The sequence below is a fragment of the Lutjanus erythropterus genome, chromosome 21 (assembly GCF_056507025.1).
Source record: "Lutjanus erythropterus isolate fLutEry1 chromosome 21, fLutEry1.hap2, whole genome shotgun sequence".
Taxonomy (NCBI): Eukaryota; Metazoa; Chordata; class Actinopteri; order Lutjaniformes; family Lutjanidae; genus Lutjanus; species Lutjanus erythropterus.
Window position 1 is genome coordinate 30,230,647 of NC_139337.1, and position 27,627 is coordinate 30,258,273.

The 27,627-nt window shown below is 39.9% G+C and overlaps 1 protein-coding gene across 1 annotated transcript; it reads right to left on the bottom strand.

Moving 5' to 3' along the window:
- Window positions 1-219: 219 nt before the first annotated feature.
- On the bottom strand, window positions 220-27,535 carry LOC146307836 (cullin-1). Its single transcript, XM_084746872.1, has 22 exons — window positions 27,379-27,535; window positions 13,550-13,951; window positions 11,164-11,338; window positions 10,843-11,010; window positions 9,833-9,883; window positions 9,541-9,631; window positions 8,897-9,060; window positions 8,465-8,627; window positions 7,720-7,850; window positions 7,168-7,275; window positions 6,944-7,050; window positions 5,622-5,670; window positions 5,250-5,381; window positions 4,978-5,095; window positions 4,685-4,761; window positions 4,063-4,181; window positions 3,179-3,284; window positions 3,023-3,070; window positions 2,357-2,439; window positions 2,123-2,228; window positions 1,396-1,509; window positions 220-1,110 (listed from the first exon to the last, which is right to left on the bottom strand). The coding sequence occupies exons 2-22, from the start codon at window positions 13,687-13,689 to the stop codon at window positions 1,030-1,032; spliced, it is 2,331 nt and encodes a 776-aa protein (XP_084602998.1). The 5' UTR covers window positions 13,690-13,951; window positions 27,379-27,535; the 3' UTR covers window positions 220-1,029.
- Window positions 27,536-27,627: the final 92 nt, after the last annotated feature.

Sequence of the window (27,627 nt, forward strand, 5' to 3'; positions counted from 1 at the left end):
GAAGCTTTTTCTCACCAGAGGCTGTTAAATTGGCAGCAGTGTGGAGAAATCAGCATATCTGATATTGTCAAGCATCTCTGTTTGCTACACTCTAGTCTTGAAGATAAAACAGATTACTGTGTTTAAATGTCCACCCTCATGTTTGGTGGGGAGCGTCTGAAAACCAGCAGGTCATGTTAGTGTCTCCGGTGTGAAACAGAGTCTCAGGGGAGTCTAGCGTTAGAGAAATCTTTCCTTGTTTTTATTTATCACACATTTAGAAAATGAACCACACTATACAAATGTCCACCGTTCAGTAATGAAACAGGCCTCCTGCATGAACCCAACCGACCTCAAACCAAAACAGAGACAACTTCAGCAGATAAAGAAGCGTCATGGCGGCTCTAAACTCACCACCTCCTCCTCCTCCGGTTCAGTCGCAGACTTTAATTACAGGACCGGCGTCGATTTCGTGTCGTCGTACGGTGGACTGCGTCGGCTGCCCAGTGACTCGACTTTTATTTTAACTTTTTAATCTTTTTCGTGGTCACTGTGGTGCAGGTAGGCAGTAGCATGCAGAAACCTTTGGATGCGGCTCTCCTCTGATTGGCTGTAGGCTAATTCATTACGTTTGCGCTATGTAAAGAAGGGAGTAGGGTTTGTTTTTTCCTCTTACAGTCTGTGGTTGTTATTTACAATATGACAACAAGGAAGTGTATGTATGTGTGTGTGTGTGTTTGAGTCCTACAGATGGGACGGGACAGGCGAGCGTGTAGACGGGGTTTCCCAGTCTCAACTGGAGGGGGTTTTGTTCCTTCATCGCTGAAGGGAGAGCAGAAAGTTCACACCCTCGTCCCCTCTCCTCAGGTTGGTGGTTGGTTGTCATATCAGGTCACATGGTCAGCGACACACTCACAACATGTCCGCCGCTCAGAGGGATCCTCACTTTATTACTCAGACATAAAATTAAAAAAAAAAAAAAAATGAAGAAGATAACAAATAAAAATAAAACTGAGGAGAGCCGGCGGGCGGGAGGGAGGGAGGCGGCGTTCAGGCCAGGTAGCTGTAGGTGTCCTTCTCGCCATCCACTCGCTCCAGGTACTCCTTCTCTATCAGGATGTCGATGCATTTCTGTCCACAAGAGGGAGACAAAACGCAAACATGAGACCAGAGAAACACAACATCCAACTGATGTTATTTTAGTTTCACATCTGGAAATATTCTACAACTTTTCTTTTTGCCAATAAATCTCATTAAAAGACCAAAACCAACATGGTGTTCAGTCTGTGTCTCACAAACATTTCATTGTTTAAACAGCTGCTGAATGTAGTTTTTAAATGGAGCTCTGTGGCTCACAGGAAGAAGATATCAGGCTCATAGAACCAGTCCTAGAACGTGTGTGTGTGTGTGTGTTACCTTAATGACGGGGACTCTGGGTTTGAATCGGGACGACAGCTGGTTCAGGACTTCAGCCAGAAGCTGCTGGTGCTTCAGGACCTTCCTCATCTTCATGATCCTCACTATGGCAGCCTGCAGACACACACACACACACTCAATATGAACTCAACACACTGAAACCTAAAGGTTTGGTGTTATTTTACACACTAGATGATTTCCAACAGTGAAGTGACCAAATTTAAAGCTGCAACAATTAGTTGATTAATCCACTTGTTTACAACTATTAAATGAAGTGCGCACTGTTCTGATAATCAATTGTTTTGAGTCATTTTTCAGGAAAAAAAGTGTCACATTTTTAATTTCAGCTTCTGAAATGTGAATATTTTCTGTTTTCTTTAATCTTTTATGACGGTAAACTAAATGTCTCTGGGTTGTGGACAAAACAAGACGTTTGAGGACGTCGTCTTGGGACATTTTTAAGAACCAACAATTTCTTGATTGATCAAGAATTTGATAAATTAATCCACAATGAAAATAATCATAAGATAATAAGTTTGCTCATTTCTAGAGTCCGGGATCAACAGAGGACAAATATGATGTTTCATTTCAAATATTAAAGGATTCATAGTTTACATGATTGATTGTGTCGAGGAAACATTAAAGCGTGTTCCTAAAGCAGCTAAAAGTAAGAATTTTTCAAACGTTCAAGACTTTGTTTAAAGTGAGTTGAAGTGTGAACAGTCACCTGAATGAGGAGCTTTCGATCCTCCTCGATGTTCTTGTGAGTCGTCTCCTGCTCCTGTTTCTGCTCCGTCTTCATCGGGACGTTGATGTTCACCCTCAGCTTCTTACTGCGGTGCAAAAAAAAAAACAAACAAATCAGTAAAGTGAACTCAACTGAACGTCCAGCAGCATCAGGACTGCATCAAGACATCTGTGAGGAATCTTTGCGTTTCTGCTCAACAAGCAAGTTTCTCACTTTTTGTATCCGAGGAAAAGTTTGATGACGGTGTCGGGTTTGAAGTCCATCTCGTCCACGTTGGCGTTCTCGTCCTCCATGACCTGACAGACAGAGACATCAGGGAGAGCTGATGTGAGTGATCGGACTTTATCAAAACTTAATCAACTGTTCACAAACAGTGAAATGTTGGAAATGTGTGATTTTATGATTATTGCTGCTGGATGACAAACATTTTTCACAGAAGTGTGAGGAGAGTTTGTTTCATTAAAGTTATCCATCACTGGGAATAAAAATAAAAGAATTCTCAGCCTATAAACACATTAAACATGTTATGTGGCGCCCTCTAGTGTTCAGGATGAGAAGTTTAAAAAATGTCAGGAGTTTCAGGTCTTTTTCACACTACAGACCTGAGATAATCCGTTCGACCATGAAAATATTCATGCTTAATAACCGTGTCAATTCTTGATCTAATCATTTGTCAGATTAAATATATTCTCTCTGGTTCAGATTATTACTCTGGTCAAATGAGCAGCGTCCTGAAGGAGACATGAGACCATGTGATTAACGTAAAGGGGCGACTGTCAGAAAGGGGACGGTGAGTTCAACACAAAGCTTAAACCCTGAAGTGACTCCTGTGTGACTGGAAGAAGGAAAAGACTGAACCAGACAGTTTGTTTTACTCACCAGCAGCTTTGATTTTAACAAAATCTGAAGAACTTGAACCAGAATGTCCTGAAAATAAACAAATGTCAGTGAGCAGAGGAAGAAAACTTTTCTACTAATTAAAAAAGATGTAATGTTACACTTCATTAGAGTGAGTGTCAGTTGAAATGTGCTCACAGTTTTGATCTGTGTGCTGTCGGTGAGCTGCTGGACGGTGTAACTGTCCTCTGTGTTGTACTGCAGCAGGATGGCCATCTGGAAGGTGGAGGCCTGCAGTGTGTACCTGTAAACAACAACAACAAGAGGTTCAGCATGAAACGGACTCAAACTGCACGGCCTGTTCCTCACAGCTGCTCACCAGTACAAGTATCTGACAGAACGTGACTCATAAGAAGAAGAAGAGAACAGCAACTAAAGACTTTGATTTCATTATTTTGACATTTATAAAATGGACAGAAGTCAAGTCAATGTAACATCAAGCACTCTGAACCCTGCAGCTTTGGTTTTGTCACACTTCAGACTACTGTTCAGTCATCTGGTTATTCGCAGTTAAGATTTTATAAAAATTCACTCAAAACAAATCTGCCAGATTCGCACTGATGTTTTTCAAATGTTCAGAAATCTCTCTTGTCTTACTGTAGAATACAGATTACAATCCAGTCCTCTGATCTTCTTCAGGAATGTCTTAAATGACAAGAAAACACAGTATTTTTCTGACAACACTGTGAACATCAAAAGTAAACAATCATCTGATCAGGATTTCTTTTACCGCCTCGGATTATATTTATGACCTCGTCTGTCAAATGACAACAAAGTCTAAAGCTCCCTCTGATTGGACGCCTGGAAGAGTTAATGATGTCATGGTGACAACTAACAGAGATCCTAAGAAACTAATGAACTGATGAAAAGGTGAAGTTAGCAGGAGAGCTTTATGATTAATACAGAGAATAAAAGCACATGATGAAGCGAGAACAGACCCTTCAGTCTGTATCATCGTTGGTATGATGCTCTAATGACATCACACCCCCTCAGCTCCCTCTAACATTAAAAACTCTCTGTACCTGTTCTTGAAGCAGTTGGTGACCAGTTCTCCTTTGGACAGGTGATAGAGCCAGGTCAGCTTCCTGCCGCTGTGTCTGCTGGCGTAAAACGCTGTGAAGCGCTGATAGCTTCGCTCCAGCTGCACACAAAGAGAGAGAGAGAGGAGAGTTCAGAGCAGGGCTTCTCAAACTGAGGTCCAGGGGAGTGAGGTCTCCAGCTAAAAGACGAGTCAAATATAACTCAGAGTCCTCCTGGAGAATAAAGCTGACAACTCTGTGGCCTTTAAAGGCCACAAGTTTCATATTATTATATATTATTATAGGCAGCAGATCAGAATCAAACCAGGACAGAAGCCTCAGCTAATGGGGACGGCGCTCTACCAAGTGAGCTGCCAGAGAACTCCAAAATTCACAAACTGCAGCCTTTCTTCTGTCTACTGAAGAAAGTTCAACTATGTATCAACAATCATTTGTAGCTGCTGCAGCAGGTCAGCATTTACTCACACAGGTCTGAACAAAGTTACAGCTATAAACAATCATTTTTCTCCCAGAGCAAATCATGTGATGGATTTTGATCTTTCAGATGGGGTCATAAACCGACTCTTCACAGCGATCACTGGGTCGAAAAATCAATCTGTCTTACCTCAGAAGGCAGAGCGAAGGTGCAGGACTGCTGGAAAGGCCAAGAGCCAGAACTGAGAACCTGGATACTGAAGTCCACTGGAGGATAAACACAAAGAGAGGAAGATCAGTTTCTCTTCAAACATGTGGGTTTCATGTGTTTCGATACAGCAGAGTTCAGCAGAATGTTTGGTGAATTTAAAGTGAGATCCGCTCTGAGACATATGAGTGCAAACACTGAAGCAAGATCCCAAACTTTAACTTTGAATATGAAGTAAAAAAACAGAATTCCTTGTACATTTAATGTTTACTTACAGTCCAGAGGCTCAGAGTTGGTCAGGTGTTTCTTGAACTGTTCGTTCAGGTCTTTACTGACTCCGATGTCCTGGAACATTCGCTGCAGTTTGGACGTGTACTCGAAGCCACACGCTTGCTGCATGAGAACAAGAACAGAACCAGGTTCAGTCTGAGGATTTCGGTCTGTTTTTCAGTTGTGTGTTGTTGCGGATGTTTATCTTCCGACAGACTGAATGAGCTCTCTGCAGTTTGTCAGCATGTGAAGGAGCGCCGGCTGGAGTGAGTCATACCTTCAGTTTGGAGATCATGCTGGCCTCTGCGTCGTCACTGGCGCTGTTCTGGTGGACCAGACGTTTGGCCAACATCTTAGCATAAAACTTCTGGAAAACATCTTTGTCCTCGATGTACTTGAACACAACCATCTGGAAGAGGAAACACAAAAAGTATATATATATCAAGACAAAATGGTGACAAAATACAATTTCACTGAGAATATCATTGTCCCAGATCTAAAACTTAATATTCTCTGATATGAAATCAAATCAATCTACTGCCTATAAGAGGTAACACATTAGTAACTGGGTCAGTGGTGCAGAGGTACCTTACCAGTGTAACTGCGGCTTCAACATTGATAAAAAAACACACAGGTCAAAGTAACTCACCACTTGGTTCAGCGTGTCCTCCAGTTCTGCCTCCTCTGGGTTTTTAGAGCTGAAGAAAAAGCAGACAGATTATGACGACAGTGGAGTAGAAGCACAGCTGGAGTCTTCTGAGGAGGGACTCACTGATTGGGTGGAACATGGTCTTAATCAAACACGTAAAATGAAAATCTCCTTCAAAAAGGTACACTGCAGGGTTTCTGCAAAATTAAGATGCATTCATTTGACATTTTTTGAAAATATCAAAAGCACTGTGAGACGCCGGTCCTAAAAACAGAGCTGATGTTTGTCTCAGGTGGTGAGGACGGCTCAGAATAATCCCCATACAGAACTTACAGTCCAGAGAAAACAGCCAAGAGCTGCAGTGTGTGTGACAGATAGTGTCCCCGTTACTGAGCGAGACAGTCCATTCTTAATCACAGTAACAGCAGTTTATAAATAAAATGTTGACTCAGTGTCTCCTTACATTACGTTTGCTCAGATGTTCAAACTTTGTATTATTCTAAGCACTTTTAGATTTTCCTGTCCATGTCGATGCTTGATGGTTTGTTCATTATTGCTCTTGAAATTAGCACTTTCTCTGTGCCAGAAAACATCCTCGTCACAGATAAGAATTAAATACTTTAAACAATTTAAAAATGTTTAAAAAAAATCTAAAATTAACAATACCTACTGATAGATATATAAAAATGTGCTGTAATAATCACCTTTGTTTCAGAATTGACTTTTTATTGAAGTGTTGGCTCTTTAAAGTTGTGTCTCAGATTTAATCAGGCATAAAAAGAGTTAGCTAAACGCTAAGGACCCCTGTCTCACCTCCTGGTTTAAAGGCAGGAAAACTGCTCAAACATAGATAAGCTTTGTATTTTTTGATCAAATCATTAAATAATATTTCTATTAGATGTGTCTCAACCATAACATGTCGACTGTGTATTTTGATTAACATTAAGAGACACTTTAAAAATAAAATGACTGCTCACGATGACTACGCTGTCACATGACAACGTGACATTTTGTCAGCTCTTTTCTTTACCATCTGACAGAAATGACGTCTATATTTAATAAAATAATCTAATCATTGGCCTGTTATAAGATTCAACAGCCAAGAATTTGATATTTTTCCAACATAACTGTAGAGCAAAATTCAAAACCCCTTTAAATTACAGTTCTGAGTTATGATTCAAGTTTTGTGGACGACTATTTAGAAATACTTGGCTGCTAGATTTAGAAAATAAAATTTCAATAACAAGCCCAGAAATGTTAATGACAGCTTAAGAACTGCAGTCACATTAATATTTCGTGTGCACGCTCGACACATCACCCACCTCTTCTTCAGTAAAGAGTCGCAGTATCTGGCCAGCAGCTCGGGTGACTTGCTGGAGGACTGAGCCATCCTGGTGACGGCGTTGTTGTTGATGAATCGACCACATGCCTGTGAAAAGACGGACCAGCCCACGTTAGAATCACACCTGAGAAGTTTTTCACTTGTATGGTGTCTCATGGACCGATGTTTCGCTCCTCTCCTGTAGAGTTTAGTGGGATTACTGACCTTGTCGAGTGCAGCAACGAAGCCGGCGTCATTGTTGAAGGCAGACATGACCAAGGCGTTGTACTTCTTATGGACGTCCAGGGTGGTCTGGACGTACACTTTAGGGTCCTGGAAGAAACACACAGGTATGAATTCCCTGCCTTTTTCTTCATTAAAACAAATGTGACTTCACACTTTTACGACTCGGACCTCCCTACTTGCAGCCCAAATTCTTGACGGTTCAAGAGCAGCTTTCTCCTGACAGATCTCACACTGACACTAAAAATTGAAATTGATCTCTAGTAAAAAAAATCCCTGTCCCTCTGGTGAGAGAGGACAGTGATCAGTCTGGTACTGGTTCACCTTGACAACTGCTGCTTCACTGTCTTCCTTCAGCTGCTCTCTCTGCTGTTTGAATGCACAAAAATGCTAACGTTTGTCTCCCGTGTCTCCTGTTCGTATTGTTAACTGAAAACAAATGAACACTGAGGAAGGTTTGGAGCAGGACCTTCTCATTACTCATTAAAGTAAACTAGTGCCGTTTGTTGTCTGAGGTGAAAAGGTGGTTCGTACGTTGAGCGCGGCCTCTCCACACTTCTCGATGGCGGCCAGGCCCTGGTTGTGGATGTGAGTCTCTAGAAGTTTCTTCAGTTCACCCAGACCGTCTGTGATCCGTGACACCAGGTTGTACATCCGGCCGAGGTCTAAGAAGAGACACAGAGCGACAGCGGTGTTCAGCGGAGGTGAGAACTGCAGTCGACATCAAAAATGTTGTGCCTTCGTTAAGCAAGAATCTGCTGTTAAAAAGAAGCTCACACGACTCCTTCATTATCTGAGTTCCGAGGATTTTTCTTCTTCAGTAAGAATTTATAATTAAGTATATTTTAGGATCTCCCTGATCCAAACATCAATATTGCACAAAATTTTTATTCTTCATTACTAGCAAAAAGCTACCAAGTACACATGACTAATTACCGCTTTTTTTATACCACAAAATCACACATTTAAATCTCTCTGGTCAAAATATTCACTGAAAATAGTTCTTTGGCATCTTTGATTTTAAGTTGGCAGCAGCACGCTTCGCTGCGGTGAAGGAAGTAAAATGACATGAGCTTTGGTTTATAGGGATTTTGTGTCACTGGCTTCATTTCTACCCACAAGTTGGAAGATTCACCTTCTTTAAATGTGTGTAAATCATTTTTGAGGGGTCTGTGATGTTTCTGTTCAGTTAATCTGAGCTCCATGAAATCTTGCAGGGTCAGTGGACACGGTATAAAATGTGACAATACAAACACTAAAATAAAATCACAGTTTTTACCTTCATTCTTGTCGGCGTCCAGAAGGTTCTGGAACTCGGTGTGGAAGATCTCCAGGTGTTTCTCTATGAGGACCTGCTCACACTTCCTGGCCAGCTCGTCCTGGGTGGATTCATGGAGGTAAACCTGCACACGCCGCTGTTCCTCCAGCAGACGGGCCTCCGCCTGAGCAAACACACACACACACACACACACACACACACACACACACACACACACACACACACACACACACACACACACACACACACAAAAACAGAGTCATTATCACTGTTTAAATGTTACCCAGAGGACACAACTTTAAGAGCAACAAAACAAGTAACTCTTTCATGAACCTGTTGAATCCACTCATTCATTCATTCATTCATTCATTCATTCATTCATTCATTCATTCATTCATAGCTGTGTGCAGTTAAAGTGGAAAGACCGTCTACCTTCTTCATGTACTCGGTGACGGGGTTCTGCTGCAGGAACTCTGTGCTCTCGCGTGTGTAGAAACGTTCTGTGTCAGTGAGGAACTGACATTCAAAGTACTCTTTGTACACGGACAGCGTGGGCCCTTTGGCGAAGGCGTCCTCCTCGTTCAGACCCAGCTCAACTACAGAGGGAGGGGGACAGGTGAGACACAGGAGCAGATATTACTGGAGTCATTTCTGTGATTTCATTGCTGGTGCTGACAGTCAGATCTATAACTTTACTCCAACAAGTTCGACAGTGCTCACAGTGTCCAGTGGGTTTTTCTGTCCTGAAAAATGTGTTATAGTATCTCCTCCTCTTCAATCCACGGTTCCCTAAGGTTCTCCAAGGTTAATCCAAGACTTTTTAAGACCTTTTTGAAAATTTTCTGAGGACCTTCCAGCAACACATAAGCTAAGCTTTTGGTGATTTTGTGCATCTCTTTTTTTGAGGCATCCTTAGATGAACATTTAAGGGAAACCTTTGCGGTGTTTTTTATGTAACCAGGCTTTGGCTCCCTGTGAGAACTTAAACATTTATTTCTTTCTGCTTTTTCTATCTACTGTCTGCCGAGAATTATTTGGCATTGGCATTTATTTTTCCACTGTACTTATTGACCTACCATAAGACTGGACCACCCCGCTGATCAGTCTGGTGTTAATGGTCTCGCCATTCCTCTCTCGCTCTATCAGCTTCAGCACAGCGTTTGTTACCTGAAAAACAGAGGTTATTATTTTTTGTGCAATGACAAAAGAAGGTTGATGTAATAAGAATAAAAAAAACATATAATAAATAAATCGACAAAAATAAAATAACACTGAATATTGCTAACTGTCTGCATTTCTTCAACATCACTGAGTTTGTGCCACTTTGTTATTTCTCACCGCACTTCTATAAAAAGAAATTTAACACACCTGTTTGTTGAGGGGTCGGAATAAACACTCCCGCCAGGTCACAAGTGCCAGCTGGGAGGAGACGACAGTGCAGGAAAGGGGACAAGACAAAAAAGGTTAACAAAAGGTCAAGACTGCATGTTTGTTACTCATATTCATTCCTTTTGTTCAGTATGATCCAGAGTATTTGGACATCAAATTAAAATTAAAATCAATTTCTAAGGACTTTCAAGGTCTTGTATGGTGGATTTCAGGGCCTTTGAACTCTTCACTGGGGCAGGACACCAGTCAAAACTCGAAATCACAAAGGCGTCTTTCTGCTCCCCTAAAACATTTTTAATCCAGAAATCTTAATGGTGTATGAACACAAACATGAAGCATGGAGTATTTCTGATGATTCAGATCACAAAAAGCTCTCAGAGTCATGCAATCCACAATACAGAAGACTCTTAATTTGAAAATCCATCTACCAGGTAATTTTCTGTATTTTGTGTTTACATAATCATGAATAATTTGCAGGAGACAGATAAATATCTCACACATCCTGGGAGGTAGCTCATTGGATAATGGACAGATAACACACCCAGCATTTTGACAGATCAGACCTGTAATGTTAATAAGCTAATCCTTTCCCATTATGTAACACTTCATAAGGTATGGTGTGATATTTCTTAGTCAAACATGCTGGCATGTTTGTCCTCAAGAAAGGAAACAGTAAATGTTGGTAGTTCACGTCTTCCTAGATCCACATTCTTTACACACAGTCATCAGATTCTGCATACTGTGTTTTTATTGCTCTGTTCTGTACATGTGACATCTATAACACATCTGTCCACACTGGGAAGTTTCTTACAGTCTTTTCCTGTTAAAAGTTTTTTTTGGGGGAGGTATTCTTTACTCAAGATTCTGGGTATAACCCCCAAAAATACATTTCACAGATCCACCACACCTTTAATATTCACCTAACCTCTACTGTGACATCTGTGAAGTGATGACAGCAAACCCGAAGTCCATGCAGATATCAGACGTACCGAGTAGATCTCATAGATTCCCTTGCGTCCCTCATCACACTCTCGTCTGACCCAGTGGCGGTTGAGGTAGGCACAGATCCCGTTGAGGACCTTACTAGAGAAACGGTAATCCTCCCACTGCTGGGTGTAAAACTTCAACACACACTCATCCATTAGATCCTCGCCATCCTAGAGTGAAAACCAGAGAGCAGGGAATAGAAGGACAACAGGGAGAGGATATTGGTAAAATGTAGAGCTTATGTCTGTGATGGTCTAAAAATGATGTAATGTGTTAAGTTCAAACATCCCTGTGATGAAGTCTTCTGAAGTGTGTGGACTCACTTTAAGCAGGCTGGTCAAATAGTTCTTCAGGAACTCTTTGAGGCGCTTGTAGAGCTCCAGGCCTACAAACTGAGCCCCACCTGGAGTGGTGGACTTTTTGGAGGGCTTGGCTGGAGGCACAGAGCCCCTGCCCTGGCTGGACTGGTGGACGCTGGTACAATAGTTATATACATGTCTGAGGGAAGGGTTAAGGAATAAACACAGAGACACTACACGTTCGATCAAACTTAACAGTGAACCTTAGAAACTGAAAACATGATCCTTGTGTTCCTCACATGTGGCTACTTATAATGTAATGACAAACTATTTGAGGCGTGTACTTCTTTTTCTTTTTATACAGAACTTCAACAAAGTTTACTATAACTGGTGATCAGTGATGCAGACTTGGTCCAAAAAGGTCTGAAAAACAAATATGCAATTCACAGTTTATAGCTTGTAATAGTTTAAATTAGTGCTGTTCTCTCTGCCTGACAGGATAGGATTACAGTGCTGAGCTTATGTGGCTCAGTGCATTTCTGGAAAGTGATGACATCCTTGAGGTGTGGGAGAGGAAGTGAGGTTGTCAAACAACAAAATGTGCCCTCAGAGAAAATCATCTCTTTGTACTTCACAGTGCACTGTGTATTTCATGTTTGCATGATTAAAGAGTGATTAGGTAAGCCTGGTTAACCACTGACTGTAGCTGAAGTATTTTTGAAAAAATATACATCATCTGACATACAATTTGTTAAGTGGATTAGTAATTAAGTAAAGCATAAGATGACATTTTGAAGCAACTGTGTGTTTCCTGCTCTCAGATCTCTGGCCTGCTGCTGGGTGTTCTTTTGTTGCAACTCATTACCTGGGCAAACAGCTATAAAACAGGATCTGGTTTTAGAAAGAAGGAAGTAGCAAGCCAGTGCCACTGAGCACAAAACAACACACAGCGAGGGTGGCTACTGATGAATCAGCTGGCATAATTCTGGTAAATATTTGTCACTGTAAGGTAACCATCACTGAAGGTAATGTAAAAAAAACAGATGAGTCGGAGGAAGGCTAACTCTAAACATGAATCTGCTAGTAGACAAAAATATATATATATATATTGTTTATATGTTATTCTAAGAAGATTAGACGTGTATGTCATTCAGTTAATTGAGAAAAAAAATTATTTGGTCTATAAAATGTCAGAAAATAGCAAAATATGCTAAATAAAATATGCTGACTGAGGATGTAACGGTAGAAAATGAAAAGGTTGAATGTAGGCTGTGCCAGAATAAACTGGTATATAACCAATCAATTGGAGCAATGTGTAATCACATTCAGAACAGACGTGGACATTAACCAGGCTGTCAGCTGATGTCAGCTCCAGGTAAACGATGTTGTTCATGCACAGACACTGTGATCCCTTTTGGTCTGAAAAGGTGAAGCATTTAGTGAGTTGTTGTCATGTTTTCTAGGTTAACATGCAATCTCAGCATTGCACAGCACAAAGTGGCATACATTTCAGTAGCATGTGAAATACGATTTGGTAAATGAAGACTGTGATTAACAGCTTCAAATGTATCTTAATACACACAGTATTGTTACGGACCGTGTTTAACATTATCAAGTAATAAATTGTGCTCAATTTTAACTGCTTTAACGAGTGTTTTCTTACTAGTAGACAAGTCGACTAGTCTAAATTCAAATTTGTGTTTAGTCAACAGGGAAATTAGTTGTCAGGAGCATCCCTAGTGGAAACACTTGCAAACACTGTTTACAACTGCATCACCTGAATGTGTTGACTGACCAAGAAAGAAAAACAGACTGAAGGTGAGTCTTTCTCCCCACATGTCCAACAGCCTCTCACCACAGATTTTACTTTTTTCCCCCAATATTAACTGTTACATTCTCTCCTTTTTTTAAAACCAAACCATAACCCTGCCACAGAGGCACATACCAAACTATGAATTTTAAATACTGTTACACCCCTAATGCTGACAAAATTCAAATAGCATCTTTTGTCTGATCAATAATCCAAAACCCAAACATATTCACTTCACTCTCATAAAAGACATTTGTGAAGTTAGAACCAGTGCTTTAAAATTACTGCATGACTTGAACAATATGGTTGCCAATTAAATTTGAGTGACTAAGACTACAAGATGATGGATAGATCAAGTAATATTTTCAACTTTAGAGGCATATTAGTAAAAATGTAATCATTCAAAACTTTAAAAGTGATAACTGGATTATTTGAAGTGGGCTTGGATAAAGTACTTTTTCATAGTGTATTACCTACAGCAGATGGCGGTCGACAAAATATAATTTTGTGAAATCAACTAATTATGAGAAATTTTCAATAAATCCAAATCCCTTTCATCACAGCCTCCCTGGCTCAATCTTCCCTGAGCTCGCAGGATACGTGTAGAGTTCCATGTAGCGTGACTTGGCCATGCTTTGCCGTGTGTACACCTGCTGGATGCCAGCCCGCAGGTCGTCCCATATCTGGTCCAGGCCTATCTGTTTCAGTCCGTGGGGGTTCTGGGTCCTGTTTGACGACATCGTGGAGCCCCTTGTCCTCTCCTCACCAAACAATGCCCTCCCTTTCCTGCTCCGGTGAGCACTGGCCCTCCGGCTCCTCTCCTCGGTTGATTTCTGTCCTGACTCACTCTGTTCTCAGAGTGCGCAGTCCATCTGGCGGCAGCAGCGGCGCTTCAGGGAGCTGGTTGTCAGTTGTGAGACGGGATGCAGTCCCACTGCACGCCTGGGTGGCGCTGTCTGCCACTCCTCCACCTAAAAGCTTTGGCGCTCCTCACCAGATGACCTGCAAAGAAAATAAGGTAAAGAAAAAATTACATTGTGATTAAAATCTCAGATCTTTGATTTAGTTTTTTTACTTCCAGGACACAAGCTACATAAAAATATAAAAATATGAAGAGAAGACTGGTGATTCTGAAGATTCATTACAAATCGCAGACACAAAAATCAATCAGAAAAGTCTTGGTGTCCTTGGCAGTTGAAAAGCTGTCAAGATACCAGAATTTAAAACTTCAATATAATACTACTATTAGAGCAGCAGCGATTAGTCGATAAATCAATTAGTTGTCAACTATTACTTATATTAACTGACAGCTATTCTGATAACTGACCAACTATTTTGAGACATTCAATTCTCCAATTTCAGCTTCTCAAATGTGAATACTTTCTGTTTTTTTTAGTCCTGTATGACAGTAAACTTAATATTTTTGAATTAATGTCTTTGAGTTGTGGACAAAACAAGACATTTAAGGACATCATCTTGGGCTTCGGGAAAGAGTGATCAGCATTTTTGACATTTTATGAACCAAACAACCATGAGAAAATGATCAACAGATTCATCATTATGAAAATAATCATTAGTTGCAACACTAAAAAATATAATATATACTCAATACCTTTTTCAGTGATATAATCAACAGATATTGTATTGTTTTAACCGTGATACTGAAAAACTTTATCAATACTTTTGACCACCTTGGTTAGTAGTTAGCCAGGTAGGTTATATGGATTCATCTGCTGACACCTGGCTCTGATCCCTGTAGACACAGTACTGACCAGACCCTGACGTCACTCAGCTAATAACAGATTAGTCCACTTCAACGCCTACCTGATTTCCTGCACCAGTCAAGACAGCGCCCAGTCCCACTCACCTACAAAGTTCATTTTACGTCTGTATGAGTAAATTTTTACTTTCAAGTATTTGTCCAAAAGCCTCATCTAAACCTTTAAGTAGTGCATAGTGTTTTATCATGTTGCTAAAAGACACTTCAACTGTAATGTTGATGAAAGCGGAGCCCTCCGCTGTGTTGTTATTAAAGTTATATCTTCAGTAGCAGAGAACAGCCCCTTTATGGCAACATTAATACTGGGGAAAGCCACTGTTATCCAAAAGACTGTACAGGCATAAATGAACCTGCATAGATTTATTTTGTTAACCAGACCAGAGCTGGCAGGGAGTTTTGTAAAGCTTAGTAGTGTGAGTTTGTCTGCTGCTTTCCTTTGTTACTGCTGCAATTTGCTCCACTCCACTCATGTTAGGTGATGGGGTGCACTGTTTCTGAATCAATTCAGAATCAATGATGGCAAGATTGTGATTATTGTGTGAAACAATCTCTCCCTTGCCCCTATTGAACATGAGGTTAGGTCAAGACTGCAACATTATCACAAGAGTAAATGCAGCCGGTTCAACAGTGGCACCGATGACGGTCCAAGGAGGCCACATCATTAAGGCTAATTGAGAGACGTAAAGCTGTAATTTCATCCCCACTGTCAGGACAGGAGGAGAAGGTAAATGAACGCCAGAGTTTGCTGCATCAACATTTCAAGCCACAGAGAAAGAAGAACATAGGAAACAGAGAGAACTGAACAGAAACACTAAAAGACTTTTCACACCAGACAGGAATATCTGTGCAGATTATTTGTACAATCGGTGCCAATAAAAAGTTTTCACCCCCTTGGACTTTTTCAGGTTTTATTGTTTGCTAATCTGAAGCAGACTGGAAGCCATTAGACGTTTTGGACACTGATTAACAGAAAGAAAAAAAAAACTCTTTAATATGTGAGTGAATATTTTCAATCTGTTCTAAATTAAGTAGCAGACAGACAGTGAGGGATCAGTGTGTGTACTGATTCAACTGTGTAACAGTCTACCAATGATCTTATTAAATTATGAGACAGAAATAACAGCCTAAAGCACATTACCAAACACTGCTCAGGGTAAGTCAACTAAATGCTATACTCAGTTTCTTAGGTTTCTCTTTGGCATGAAATGAAATAGAACAATGCAGAAAATTAATTGCTGTTTGAAAGTTTTGCATGTGGAAATTCTGTATTAGGCTTTATGGTTTTGTTTAACATGAAAGAAATCCCTTCACGTGACCCACATGTTACTTAATAGCCTCATTAAAACATAAGACATATCATTTACAAACTGCCCTGCATGGATTCAGTGCACACATCAAATAACAGAGAGGACCAGCATGCAACTTGAGTGGGAATTAGCCCTGCACAATTTGAAGAAAACCTGCGATATGCAATAATGTTGTTCAATATTTCAATATGACTATATGCCTTGTAAGAAATAAACAAATATGTAAGTGTGTATATTAATTTGTTTCCTCTGGAAGTTGTCACAACTGTTTGGCATGTTTTACACAGTAACTGTGCTTCTAACACGTTGTCTCTCCTAAATCCAAAATAATTCTAAATAATAAATAATTAAATTTTAATTAAATGAATTTATAAATAATTCTTTCATCACAAGCTCATTGTCAACCACATCTTCCTCACTCTTCTCTCCTCCCTCAGCCATCGAGCTAGTTAACAGCGCTGCAACTAATGACCATTTTCATTAATCTGCAAATTAATTTCACAGTTAATTGTTTTGTCTGTAAAATGTCAAAAAATTGTGAAAAATGTTCATCACAATTTCCCAGAGCCCAAAGTGATGTCAGTTCAAATCACTTCTTTTGTTCAAAGCCCCAAGACTCATTTAGTATCATAAATGAAAATGAATTGATTATTAAATTAATCACCAACTATTTTGATAATCAATCTGTAATTTTTAAAGAAAAAAGTCTGAATATATTCAAATTGTGGACAAACCAAGACATTTGAGGACATCATCTTGGGTTTTGGGAAACACTATTCAACAATTTCCACAATTTTCTGACATTTTAAGGCAAAAAACTATTGCCTAAAAAAAACGATTAATAAATTATGAAAATAGCTGTTAGCTGCAGTCCTACTCAGTTTTCCTTCATTTTAAACTAAATGCCATTAGGTTTTGGACTGTTGGAAAGACAAAACAAACAATATGAAGTTAAAAAACCAAAGTATCATCAGTCAATACTGCCACACAAGCAAATGGCAACTGCAATGATTTTGATACCTCAGCATGAAAACAAAAAGGGTAAGAAAAAATGCTAATTAAACTAGTTAAATTAAATTAAATTAAATTAAAGTACTATTTAATGGCTTACACAATACTCAAATATACGCAGGTACCAAACTGTACAACGTTGTTGTTGTTGCTGATGTCGCAGAACATCTGAGCATAGTCATTCAAAGAAGAAAAACAGAGAGCTTCGGCCTCACTGTGTAAATACAGCCTAAGAGAATCAGAGAGACTAAAAGGAGGGTGTATGGGTAGAAACTGCTGTGTACATGTAGGCAGTGCTGCTATATTTAGAAGGACCAGGCATGCAGTGCTGCCCGTCACTGGCCATTCACAGCTATTAGGGCCAGGGACTCAGGACGTGACCCAAGTGCAACAGTCTGTTAGTGGAGGAGGGGAGGAAGCTGATTGACCTGCTCTGCTTACTTCCTGCCCCTGTTGACAAGTGCTCGCCGCTGCCGCCTGACAATGAATGAACACTTGACGTCTGAGCAGCGTCAGTGATGTGGCAGTTACAAACATGCTGCTGCTTGTAAGGACGTGGGAGAAAAGAAACTGAAATTTGGGTCTTTAATTAAAGACAAAAAAATGTTTTTTTGGGCAAGTTGCTTATGACACCTAATTATATCTGGATATTCATATGGCATATTCAGACAAATGTACACAAACCCAGCAATTTCATTTTTCAGCAAGTTTATAATATTGTTAAGAATTTCATTACTGCACAGAAATTATTTCTAATTGGCCTGCAACTAAAGGTTATTTTTACAGTCGATTAATCTGTCAATTATTTTTCTTGGTTAATCATTTACTTGTTTGGCATACAAATGTCAGTGTTTCCCAAAGACCAATATGACATCCTAAAATGTCAAACAACCAGGTGAACATAAATGAAAAACATAAAGGAGCTGGATGGAAAATTACACTGCAAAGCATAAACAACATGCACCTCAATACATCAAGTTCAGTAGTTCAAGGCAGCACATCATACAGAACCACAGGTTACTGTATTACATTTTTTGAACATTTATTTTAATTATTAAGCTGATGTATAACTGCATAGTAATTTCCAAGACCCCAAGGTGAGCTCCTCTAATTGCTTATTTTGTTTGACCAACAGTCCAAAACCCAAATATATTCCCTTTGAAACACGACAAATACTCACATTTGAAAAGCTGGAACCAGTGAACGTTTTGCCATGTTTGGTTGCTAAATGACTTTGGCCTGAATGATTCACCAATTATTAATAGCCGGCGAGTAATTTTATGTAAACTTTGTTTCAGCAGAAGACCTAATTTGCCAGCACACCTTCCTGTTTTCCTTCGACAGAAACAATAATTGTCTATATTCATTTTCTTCCAAAATACTGGAATACTTTCTTCCAAAATTTTAGTACCAGTTGTAGAAAAACTCTTGTGCAGTGCAATTTTTCAATTCAGATACTACAGTGTATTTTGTAATTTTAGTTCTCTAGGCAACCCTATGGGAAAGATGATCCACAAGAAGCAGATGAAAAGCCTCGACCCAGCAGTAAGCTGGCACATCAGGACTTGCATTCAGCCTTCATCAGTCATCAAAATCTGTCGTCTTTTCCACACCCAATCTCATCCCAGCCCCTGCTCCCAGAGACTGACCACAACACTGCAGCTGCAGCCTGCTGCCACTGTGATATAACCATCCAAAACCACATTTCTGCTGAACCTGCAGCAACACTCAGGAGCTGACAAATGCTCCAATCAGATATGACCACAGCCAGATTACCAAATGTCATTACAACTTGTGAGTCTTTGAAGTGAAACGTGCAGATGCTGCATGTCATTCTCAGCACAATGGGAAAGCAACTCTCAAACTCAGATCCCACCTGTCTGATAGAAAGGTAAAGCAGTGAAAATATTCTAAACAGGGCATACAAATATTAATAAATAATAATAAACTAATAACTGATGAATAATTTTTAAGGGGTCTAAAATATGAATGTTAACCCGGTTCACAGCAGTACATTGCTTAGCTTCCTACACCAGTACTCCTGCTGCTTCTCCAAACTTGGGGGTGTGTCGACCGCCATCTACTGTCGGTAACATGCTGACTAAGCACAAGTACCTCATACAACCACACTTCAAATAATCACAAACTATCCCTTTTAACAGCTGAAAACATTGAGGCAGGGTGTAAGCAACTGGTGGGCAGAGCTGTGTAAAGTCTCACATAAACGCCTTCTCGAATTAAGAGAGAAAAGGGTAATGTTATCATGCTTACTGACTTGTCTGTGTTGACACTGACTTATGTTTTTGTTTTCACATTACACATCATTAATTGATGATAATACAGCTGCAACAATTAATTGATTATTGACTATTAAATGAATGTCCAAATAGTTTGATAATCAATTTATCATTTTCTATACTTTTTTTTATAAAACGTGTCAAAATTCTCTGATTTCATCTTCTTAAATGAAAATATTTTTTAGTTTCTTTAATGTTCTATGTCAGTAAGCTGAATATCTTTGGATGTAGACAAAATAAGACATTTCAGGCGACACTACTCAATAACTGAAAAAATATTCAAAAGATTGATTGATAATGAAAATCTTTAGCTGTAAACCTAGATGATATTATTACACATTTGAAATGTGAATTTGACTCTTAAGGTTGTCATGATTTAAAATCGTGCATTTACAATTGGTAAACACGAATATCATTTTAGATACCAACAGAATATTGAGGTAAAAATTAATAGAATGGAAGAAACTTTTAGAAACACTTAACAAAGACTTCTAACTACTGATTTCCAGTGATCTAAGGTGTTCACTTACTATCCTAACCTCAACAGCATGGGCTCATACAGGATTAAGATGGTGGCTGGATGCAGCGCTGGGTCTGTCGGTAGCTAGCCCACACAGCTCGGCCCAGACTCTAGACCTGTTCCAGCCTCCGCTCCTCTCCAGCAGATCCTCTTTAAACTCAGAAAAGCAGCCCTACCTGAGGTGCTCCCGCAGTTACCATGGCAACTAGGGCAGACAATACCTCCGGGTAGCCATTCAACCACAGAAGGTAGAGCGTCCATTCTCTCCGTCTCTTGTGCTTCTATTCACTGGTGGTAAAGAAAGGTGCCCTTCACAGCAGCACTGGGATCAGATTTCAGATTCCCACACCAGAAGGTATTGGATGTGTGTCGCTACAGTATCTGACCTATAATCAGTTCCACTGCTATGTGACCAGGAGTAACAGGGTATAGACAGCTTGTTGAATAGCAACAGTTTCTAGAAAGTTTGTTGTGAAACAGGAATCCCGTGCCGGGTCGTGCCATGGTCGCCACGTTCCTCCTTCACACGCGGCAGGAAGGCAGCAAAGTTCAAAGGTCGCAACTCGTTTCAAGGAACTTGGTTTTTTTAAGGACCAACAAACCGAAATGTGTCTGTCAACAAGTGCTTCTGACAGTCTACTGGATCTGTTTATATTTGTGACTGTCACTTAACCAAGAGAAGCAGTATAATATCTCCTTTCCCCTGTAGACTTCAAAATAATCAAGATCACAAGTACAAATGCTGAAACAATTTAGGTGAAGTGTGGAGACAGAATCAGCAACTGATAACTGGATCATTTCAATTGCCAAACAAAAATGCTAAACATTCACAAGTTCCAGATTCAAAAAATGTACAAACAGACAAACCGAACACTGGTGCTTGGAGGGGAAAAGTGAGACAACATGTTTACAAGCTGTAAGTTCACTACTAGATCCCCCTGAATCCTACACACTGGTCATTTACAGGTCTTGGTCAAATAAAAGAAGTTATGTTAGGTTAAAATTTAGAACATAAACAGCAGATCAAACAATAATAAAAATAATCACTGGTTACAGCCTATGAGGACTGGGTACTTAATACAGTTTCACTGTCAACATCATACAATTCTGTTTTTCCACAAGGAGTTACATTCAGTCACACCACAGTATTTCCTGACCTTAAGCTACATTAAAATGACTTCTCAGCCACAGAGTATATAAAGTTTAAATCAAGAAAGAAAAGGGAACTGATACTGGATTGGTATTTGGTAGAAGCAGGCTTGACTGTAAGTTAGAAACTGTTCCACATCAGTGGCATACAACTTGGTTGTTTATGAAAATGCCTCAACAGCCAATAAGACTGTACAGTCATCGAATCAAAACTTGCCCATATTAGATGAACAGTTGTGATTGGCCAGGATGAGTGGAAATTTGTCTGATAGGGAAGGGAGCCAGATGTATTTGCCAGAGCAAATAAAACATGAGCCTGCAGATTCGTCTGGTTCCCAGAGTAATCAGAATCAGTACCAGAAAGAAAAAAGTTGGATTTGTGCATCTCCAAGCACACCTAATTAAATTTCACCAGTTTTAATTTTGTTTTGTTTTTTAATTGTGAGTAATGTCCCCTGAGAACATCACCGTCAACATGATCATTTTTTTTTATCATATCATTGTTTTTTTATACTGCATTGCAGGAGGAGGAATAAATTCTAGACATGACTGATTATATATCCTGAAGCACTAAAAAATTACTGTCACCACCAAACAAATGAAAACCAGTATTATTAAAAACACTCTCAATGGGGGATGGAAAAGACTAACTGGGGACAGAGAGGAAACCAGAATGCAATCCTGTTGTCTAAAACCTGTTGCTGGTTTCCAGCAGGAGCAAACTAATTAAAATAAATCTTTCTCTAACAAACTGCTGACTTGCCCATTTCTCTACATTTAAATAAAATGGCCGACAAATCAAGTTCTTACCCTGCTATCTGCTGTCCACACAGCATCAAGAATCCAAAATCCCTGTAGATTTTCATATTATGACTTCTAGTTGACGAGTGTTTAACTGTCCAAGTGTCTGGCAGACAAACCTCACCTGCATTCGGTTGGTGGTTTCTACTCTCCCACACTGAGCACGTCTTTACTGTCCTTGTAGTGCAGTAGGTATTACCACAACTCAGGAACCAGAGCGTGTCTGCCTCAGAGTCGAGTGTGAGAGAGAGATTTGTTGAACGGGAAGGATGCAGGGAGTGGTGGAGAGAGAGACTAAGAGGAAGAACGAGAGGGAGAGCGGTGCTCGTGGGAAAAAAAGCTCAGCCTGGTAAATCTGATTACCCTGGTCACCGTGTGTCCTGGCCAGACTCAACAACCTAATACCCTACATTTAAAACACAAACAATGCAAACCACAGCAAAATACAAACGTAAGAACCTGCCATCACTTCTGTGTTTTCACAGAGCACAGAGCCAGACCAAAGAAACACATCTATTACTTTGATTTTAGGATTTGAGCTCCTTCCTTAAAACTATAATATGTATACTCAGACATTTATTTTCACCATTATCCGATTATTGTGTAGATAATGAAATGTGAAAAAATTGTAAAAAAAGTAAACATCTTAATTGTTTCTTTTGTTTGACCCACCGTCCAAAACCCAAAGACTATTCATTTACTATCCTAACTGACAAGGAAAAACAGAAAATCCTCTCTTTTAAGAAGCTGGAGCCAACAAATGCATGAAAAATAACAGATTAATCATTGCAGCTCTCAACTCAAGAGTGAATAAAACTTTCATTCATTACCTTAACATGACTTCTGCCCGAGTCATCTGCAACGGTAGTTATTTAAAAATGAAGACAACAACTCCCATGATGCCAGGCTACTTCACGTTGTCATCACAAACTATGTCTATGTATGTTTGTTATTGTTTTAATATGACAGAGACCCCTAGTGGCAGAGCTTATATATCATGCGTTTTGGTGACCAAAACACAAACATCAAACTCTGAGGGTGAGTCATGAGGAGCAATAAAGCTTCAGCTGAATCTGAATCACAGTGATGACCACTTCTTGAACATCGACATGCTTGTAAAGTGTGTGTGTGTGCGTGTGTGTATGTGTGTGTGTACGCAAACCGATCATGTGCTGGGTTAGGCAGTGAGGGAGGACATTTCATTAGCGTAAGCAGCTTTTGATTTCTGTTGCTCTGCTCAGCAGTCAGAAGAGCAGCCAAGCACAGACTCACAGCCCGTTTGGATTGACTTTACAATCACTGCCCTCAGCACCGTCACTTCACAGCACCTTGTACATATTAAGCAGACAGACCTGGATGGGTCAGGCTGGGTAAAGAAGGAGGTAGAACCACCTGATCATGACTGACAAAAATTTAAATCTCAATTTTGTCAGGAGCAAAATGATTCCATTCCATGTTTTAAATACATTATCAACAAGCACATTGTTTCTAATGACACCAGCATGTTTACATACTGCTGATTTGCCAATAGTGCTGCAAACTGATTTCAGCTGTGCATACCAACATGTTGTTGAGGAGAGAGAGCATCAGTCTGCTAAACTCGGCATGTGAGAGGGAACTCTTGTGAAAGGGCATTTCAGGTGCAACATGTGTTCCATGCAGTATAAACATCACTGAGGAAGACACCCTAAATAGATATTTACTATTACATTAAATATTCAAGTGGAACATTCTTCTCAAAGCCGCAAGACAAGAATTCTTTGAATTTAACACACCTAGCATCTCCACAACACTAATAACACCAGAATTACCCCTCAGGGGAATCAATAAAGGATTGAATTATCTAATAAAACTGTCAAGAAAAACAACTAGCAGTTCAGTCTGTGTTTCTCTGTTATATAACTGATAACATGCTTCTCCTAAAACTGAAATCCCATAAGATGTGACAGAGCAGATGTAAGTGAGGATATGAGCTTTTTTTCCGTTGCCACTGGGCATAAGCCTCTGAATAACCATGAATGTAGAGATGGTTAAGTACGCAGCTGTTTTCTCACGGTATACATGCAATATTATCATGCTACATTGGAGGTTCTTTACAAATCTGAATATGACCATACACCCACCCTCTGTTCTATACAAACACATACAGACTCTCCCACAAACACGCTGACTGTGAGGGGAGGAAACATGTCTACACATGTCCAATTAAACCTCTTCACTCATTATAAATGCTGGAGGAAAACTGCAGCCACCTAACTTAAAAATTCAGCTGACATGACCACATAGAAAAACTGGATGGGGCGCAAGCTAACAGACAATTCACGTTTAGGCCCAGTAAAGACCATGAAAAGAACTAATTAATTTCCCTCTAATTACCAGTTTTATTATAGAATGGACCGTTCAATCAAGATAGTATCCGTGTTAGGCTAAATCACCTTAAAATTGACATCATACAGGTCTACAATGATTGTTTTACACTACTGTATAGGGACGCACCAATTGCCTGACCAGAGACCTGAACCAGCTGGTTTTCAACATGACCAGCCCTGACCAGTGACTGGCCGGTCAGCATCACATATCCGATTCTGTACCAGTCATATCCACACGAATGCTCTGCGCAATGCACGCAACAACATGATCAAAAACTTCACAGCCATAACAGTGCTGGTCACAGCCACACACACACACAAAGGCTTGCATGAAGTCGGCATTAGCGATAGATTCCAAGAACAGGATAAAGAAAAGACAGACTGTCTACAAGGAGACTGAGCAGCTGATGGTGTCAGAAAACAACTGTAAACTCTCTTATGTTTCTTTTAATCCTCTGAACTTAAGTAGGTATTTCTGTCAAGTTTCTGTTTGTCTGTTTGTTATTCAACAACAACAACAGTGTTTCAACTGATAAAACAGTGCACAAATAAAGGTTGCTATTATCTAAACGAGTAGTTCCCAAACTTCTTCATGCAAGAAGGCAACAAAAGTTTAATTTCAGTGAAATAAAGGTCAACATGGTAGCATTAGTAAAGTCTTGTTTGTTTATTTTGCCTACATAAATCATATCCATTTAACATATCCTGTTTTGGCCTAAAAAGCTTTCTAAAAAACTCAAAATATAAAATGTCCGACCAACAGCAGCCTTCACCACACCACAGACTGTATGGGTTGTAGCTGCAGTGGTAGTGGGCCAATTGCACATCACATTAAATCAGAGAACACTTGTGGTGATTGGCTGCAAGAAAGACTTAACAGATATCCATTTTTTTTCCTATATTTAGGGTACGAAAAGGATCGAATGCTGGTATAGTTTGAATGCATAAGTTTCTTAACTACTTGGTGAGACTGTCACAATTTCAAAATTAAATTAAATTAAATTAAATCAATTATCAAATCAAAAAGGCAGAATCTGTGATTCTCCCACTATTTTTTTTCTCTTATCCCTGCCTATTTGTGGCATCCAGCGCATGTCTGAAGGAAAAAAAAAAACAATTTAAAAGATAACACAACATAGCTTACACATTAGAACTTGAAAATGTAAATGAGAGTCAACAGGGCATAAATCCAATGATATGTTGATCTTTACGAATCAAGCCTTAATATAACAATGGCACAGTCATCAGTGAAAAAGTTCACATCAGAAAATCGAATCAAATTGTGACCTTAAATTCCAGAGTGATGCTCAATCGTGGATTTGGAGAATTGTGATAGCCATAGTACTGTTTTTTTTCAGTCTACATGTAGAGCACTGTACTCCTTTGAGTGTGGGAGCAGATCTTCCAAAAATGTATATTTATATAAGCCAATGTTGATGAGAAAATAAGTACTGCAACTCAAAGCAAAGACAGGATAACTTACAGAAAACAACTGGCTTGAAAACTACTGAAGAGAAAACATTATTTGATGTAATTGTAGGGTTCCTGCACCTTACGAAGACTCCACAAGTTTTCCATGACTGCCCCATCGATGTTAACCATTTACAAACGTCCCTAATGAAAAAGTTATACATGTAAATTTAAGAAACAAGCAGGGAGGTCAATAGTGTTTGTTTTCCATTAAAATCAAGAATAAAGACACACTTGGCACCCAACAATATGAGGGATCTGATCATTCAAATTCTTTTTTCCATATTTTCCAAACATCCCCAGGTCTAGGAAGTGGCAAAGATCAGAGGTCTTTCCCAGTATTCTCAGAGTGGGAGACCTGTGTCAACTTCAAAACAATCACATCTACCATAAAGGCATTCATGGAATTAAATGTTTTGACTATTCAACTTTGATGTTGATGTTAATTTGTAAGATTTAGTGGCACCTAGCAGTGAAATAGCAGTTTCCAACAAACTTGCCTTCCAAGCATGTAGGAGAAACTATCCTGGCCACAAAAACATACAAGACCACATCTAGACCCCTCCCCACGTTTGTCCCCTCTGGACTACCCTAGAAACATGGTTCAACATTGCAAACCCCCTGGATTAGGACCCGCAATCTATATAGACAGCCTAAAGTGCCTACAGTCACAAAAACACAATTCCCTAACCCTAGTCCACAGGCCAGGTAACCAGAGAATATTCAAAATTTACTAGCCACTCAATGGATTAACAATGTTTTCTTGACTGACAAGAGAGGCAAATCTACCAACTGCTTACATATTTGACAAGCATTTGGCTAGTGGATGGTGCTAATTTTGGTCACTACGACACTTTACAACTTTTCCGTGACTGTCCCATTAATGTTAACCATTTACAAACTTCCTTGACGAAAAGGTAAGAGACGTGGATTTAAGATTAACGAGCAGGTATGCCAGACTGTGTCTGAATCCCATTAAAATCAATGACAAAGATACAGTCAGCATCAAACAACATTTCCTATATCAGAAGTCCTGATCATTCATTCTGAGCCTTGCCCTCCTTTTTCCTATTTTCCAAACATCTCCAGACCATGGAGGTGGCACAGACCATGTCTTTTCCAGGTATTCCCGGAGAGTGGGAGTCCTGTGTCAGGTTCAAATCACTATCCTTCACTCCACAGCGGCACAGGGCCGATCTGTAACAGCGTCGGCTGAGTGACAGGACACTGTAATCATCCCACAAAATGTGATAAAGTTATTCATTAACCGCTTTTGAACATATTTGTTGAGATTATCCTAAGCTGAGCTGCGAATGGTATCAGACTACGCAACACTGCTGCTAGCTCTCATTAGCTTCTCAAGCTCGATTAGCCTGTTAGCTTGTCAGTAACGGTAGCTTGGCTGCCTGGCGCTGAGTGGACTGGCTTTAAATCAACCTCTATTTGGACCGTATTTATAATTCGTTTAAATAAAGATGTAACGTTTGGAACATATTTAAGACCGATGTAGTCTCGGTCGAGCTAACTACGGCAGCCAGGACAGACGAGCTGCCTGTGTTGTTGGAGTAAAATGGCAGCCTAGCTTCTCGGGCTGCTCAATAATGAGTCAGGAAAACACTTCGCTAGCTAACCGTTAGCATTAGCCAGCTAGCTCTTGGCTACATTGATTGTCATAAGAAAATAGCGCCAGAGGCTGACGTCCACAATTCTGAAGCGTCTTCTTACCATTTTAAGGCCGTCGCTGTCACCGTCTAATCGTTGTATGTGTGAATTTTCGGGCCCAGAAGCTGTCTCCTCTGCCGTCTTTCGTCTCCCTGTGTGTGTTTGCTGTCCGTTGCTAACTGCGACCGCTCTGCTTCGTTCGCACAAAGATCAGCTCAGCAGCCACCGAATCATGCCTCCTTCAGGTCCTGTCGGAAATATGGGAATTACTACAAAAAGTACACACGCACAAGCAAGTGGAAACGTTTTAAC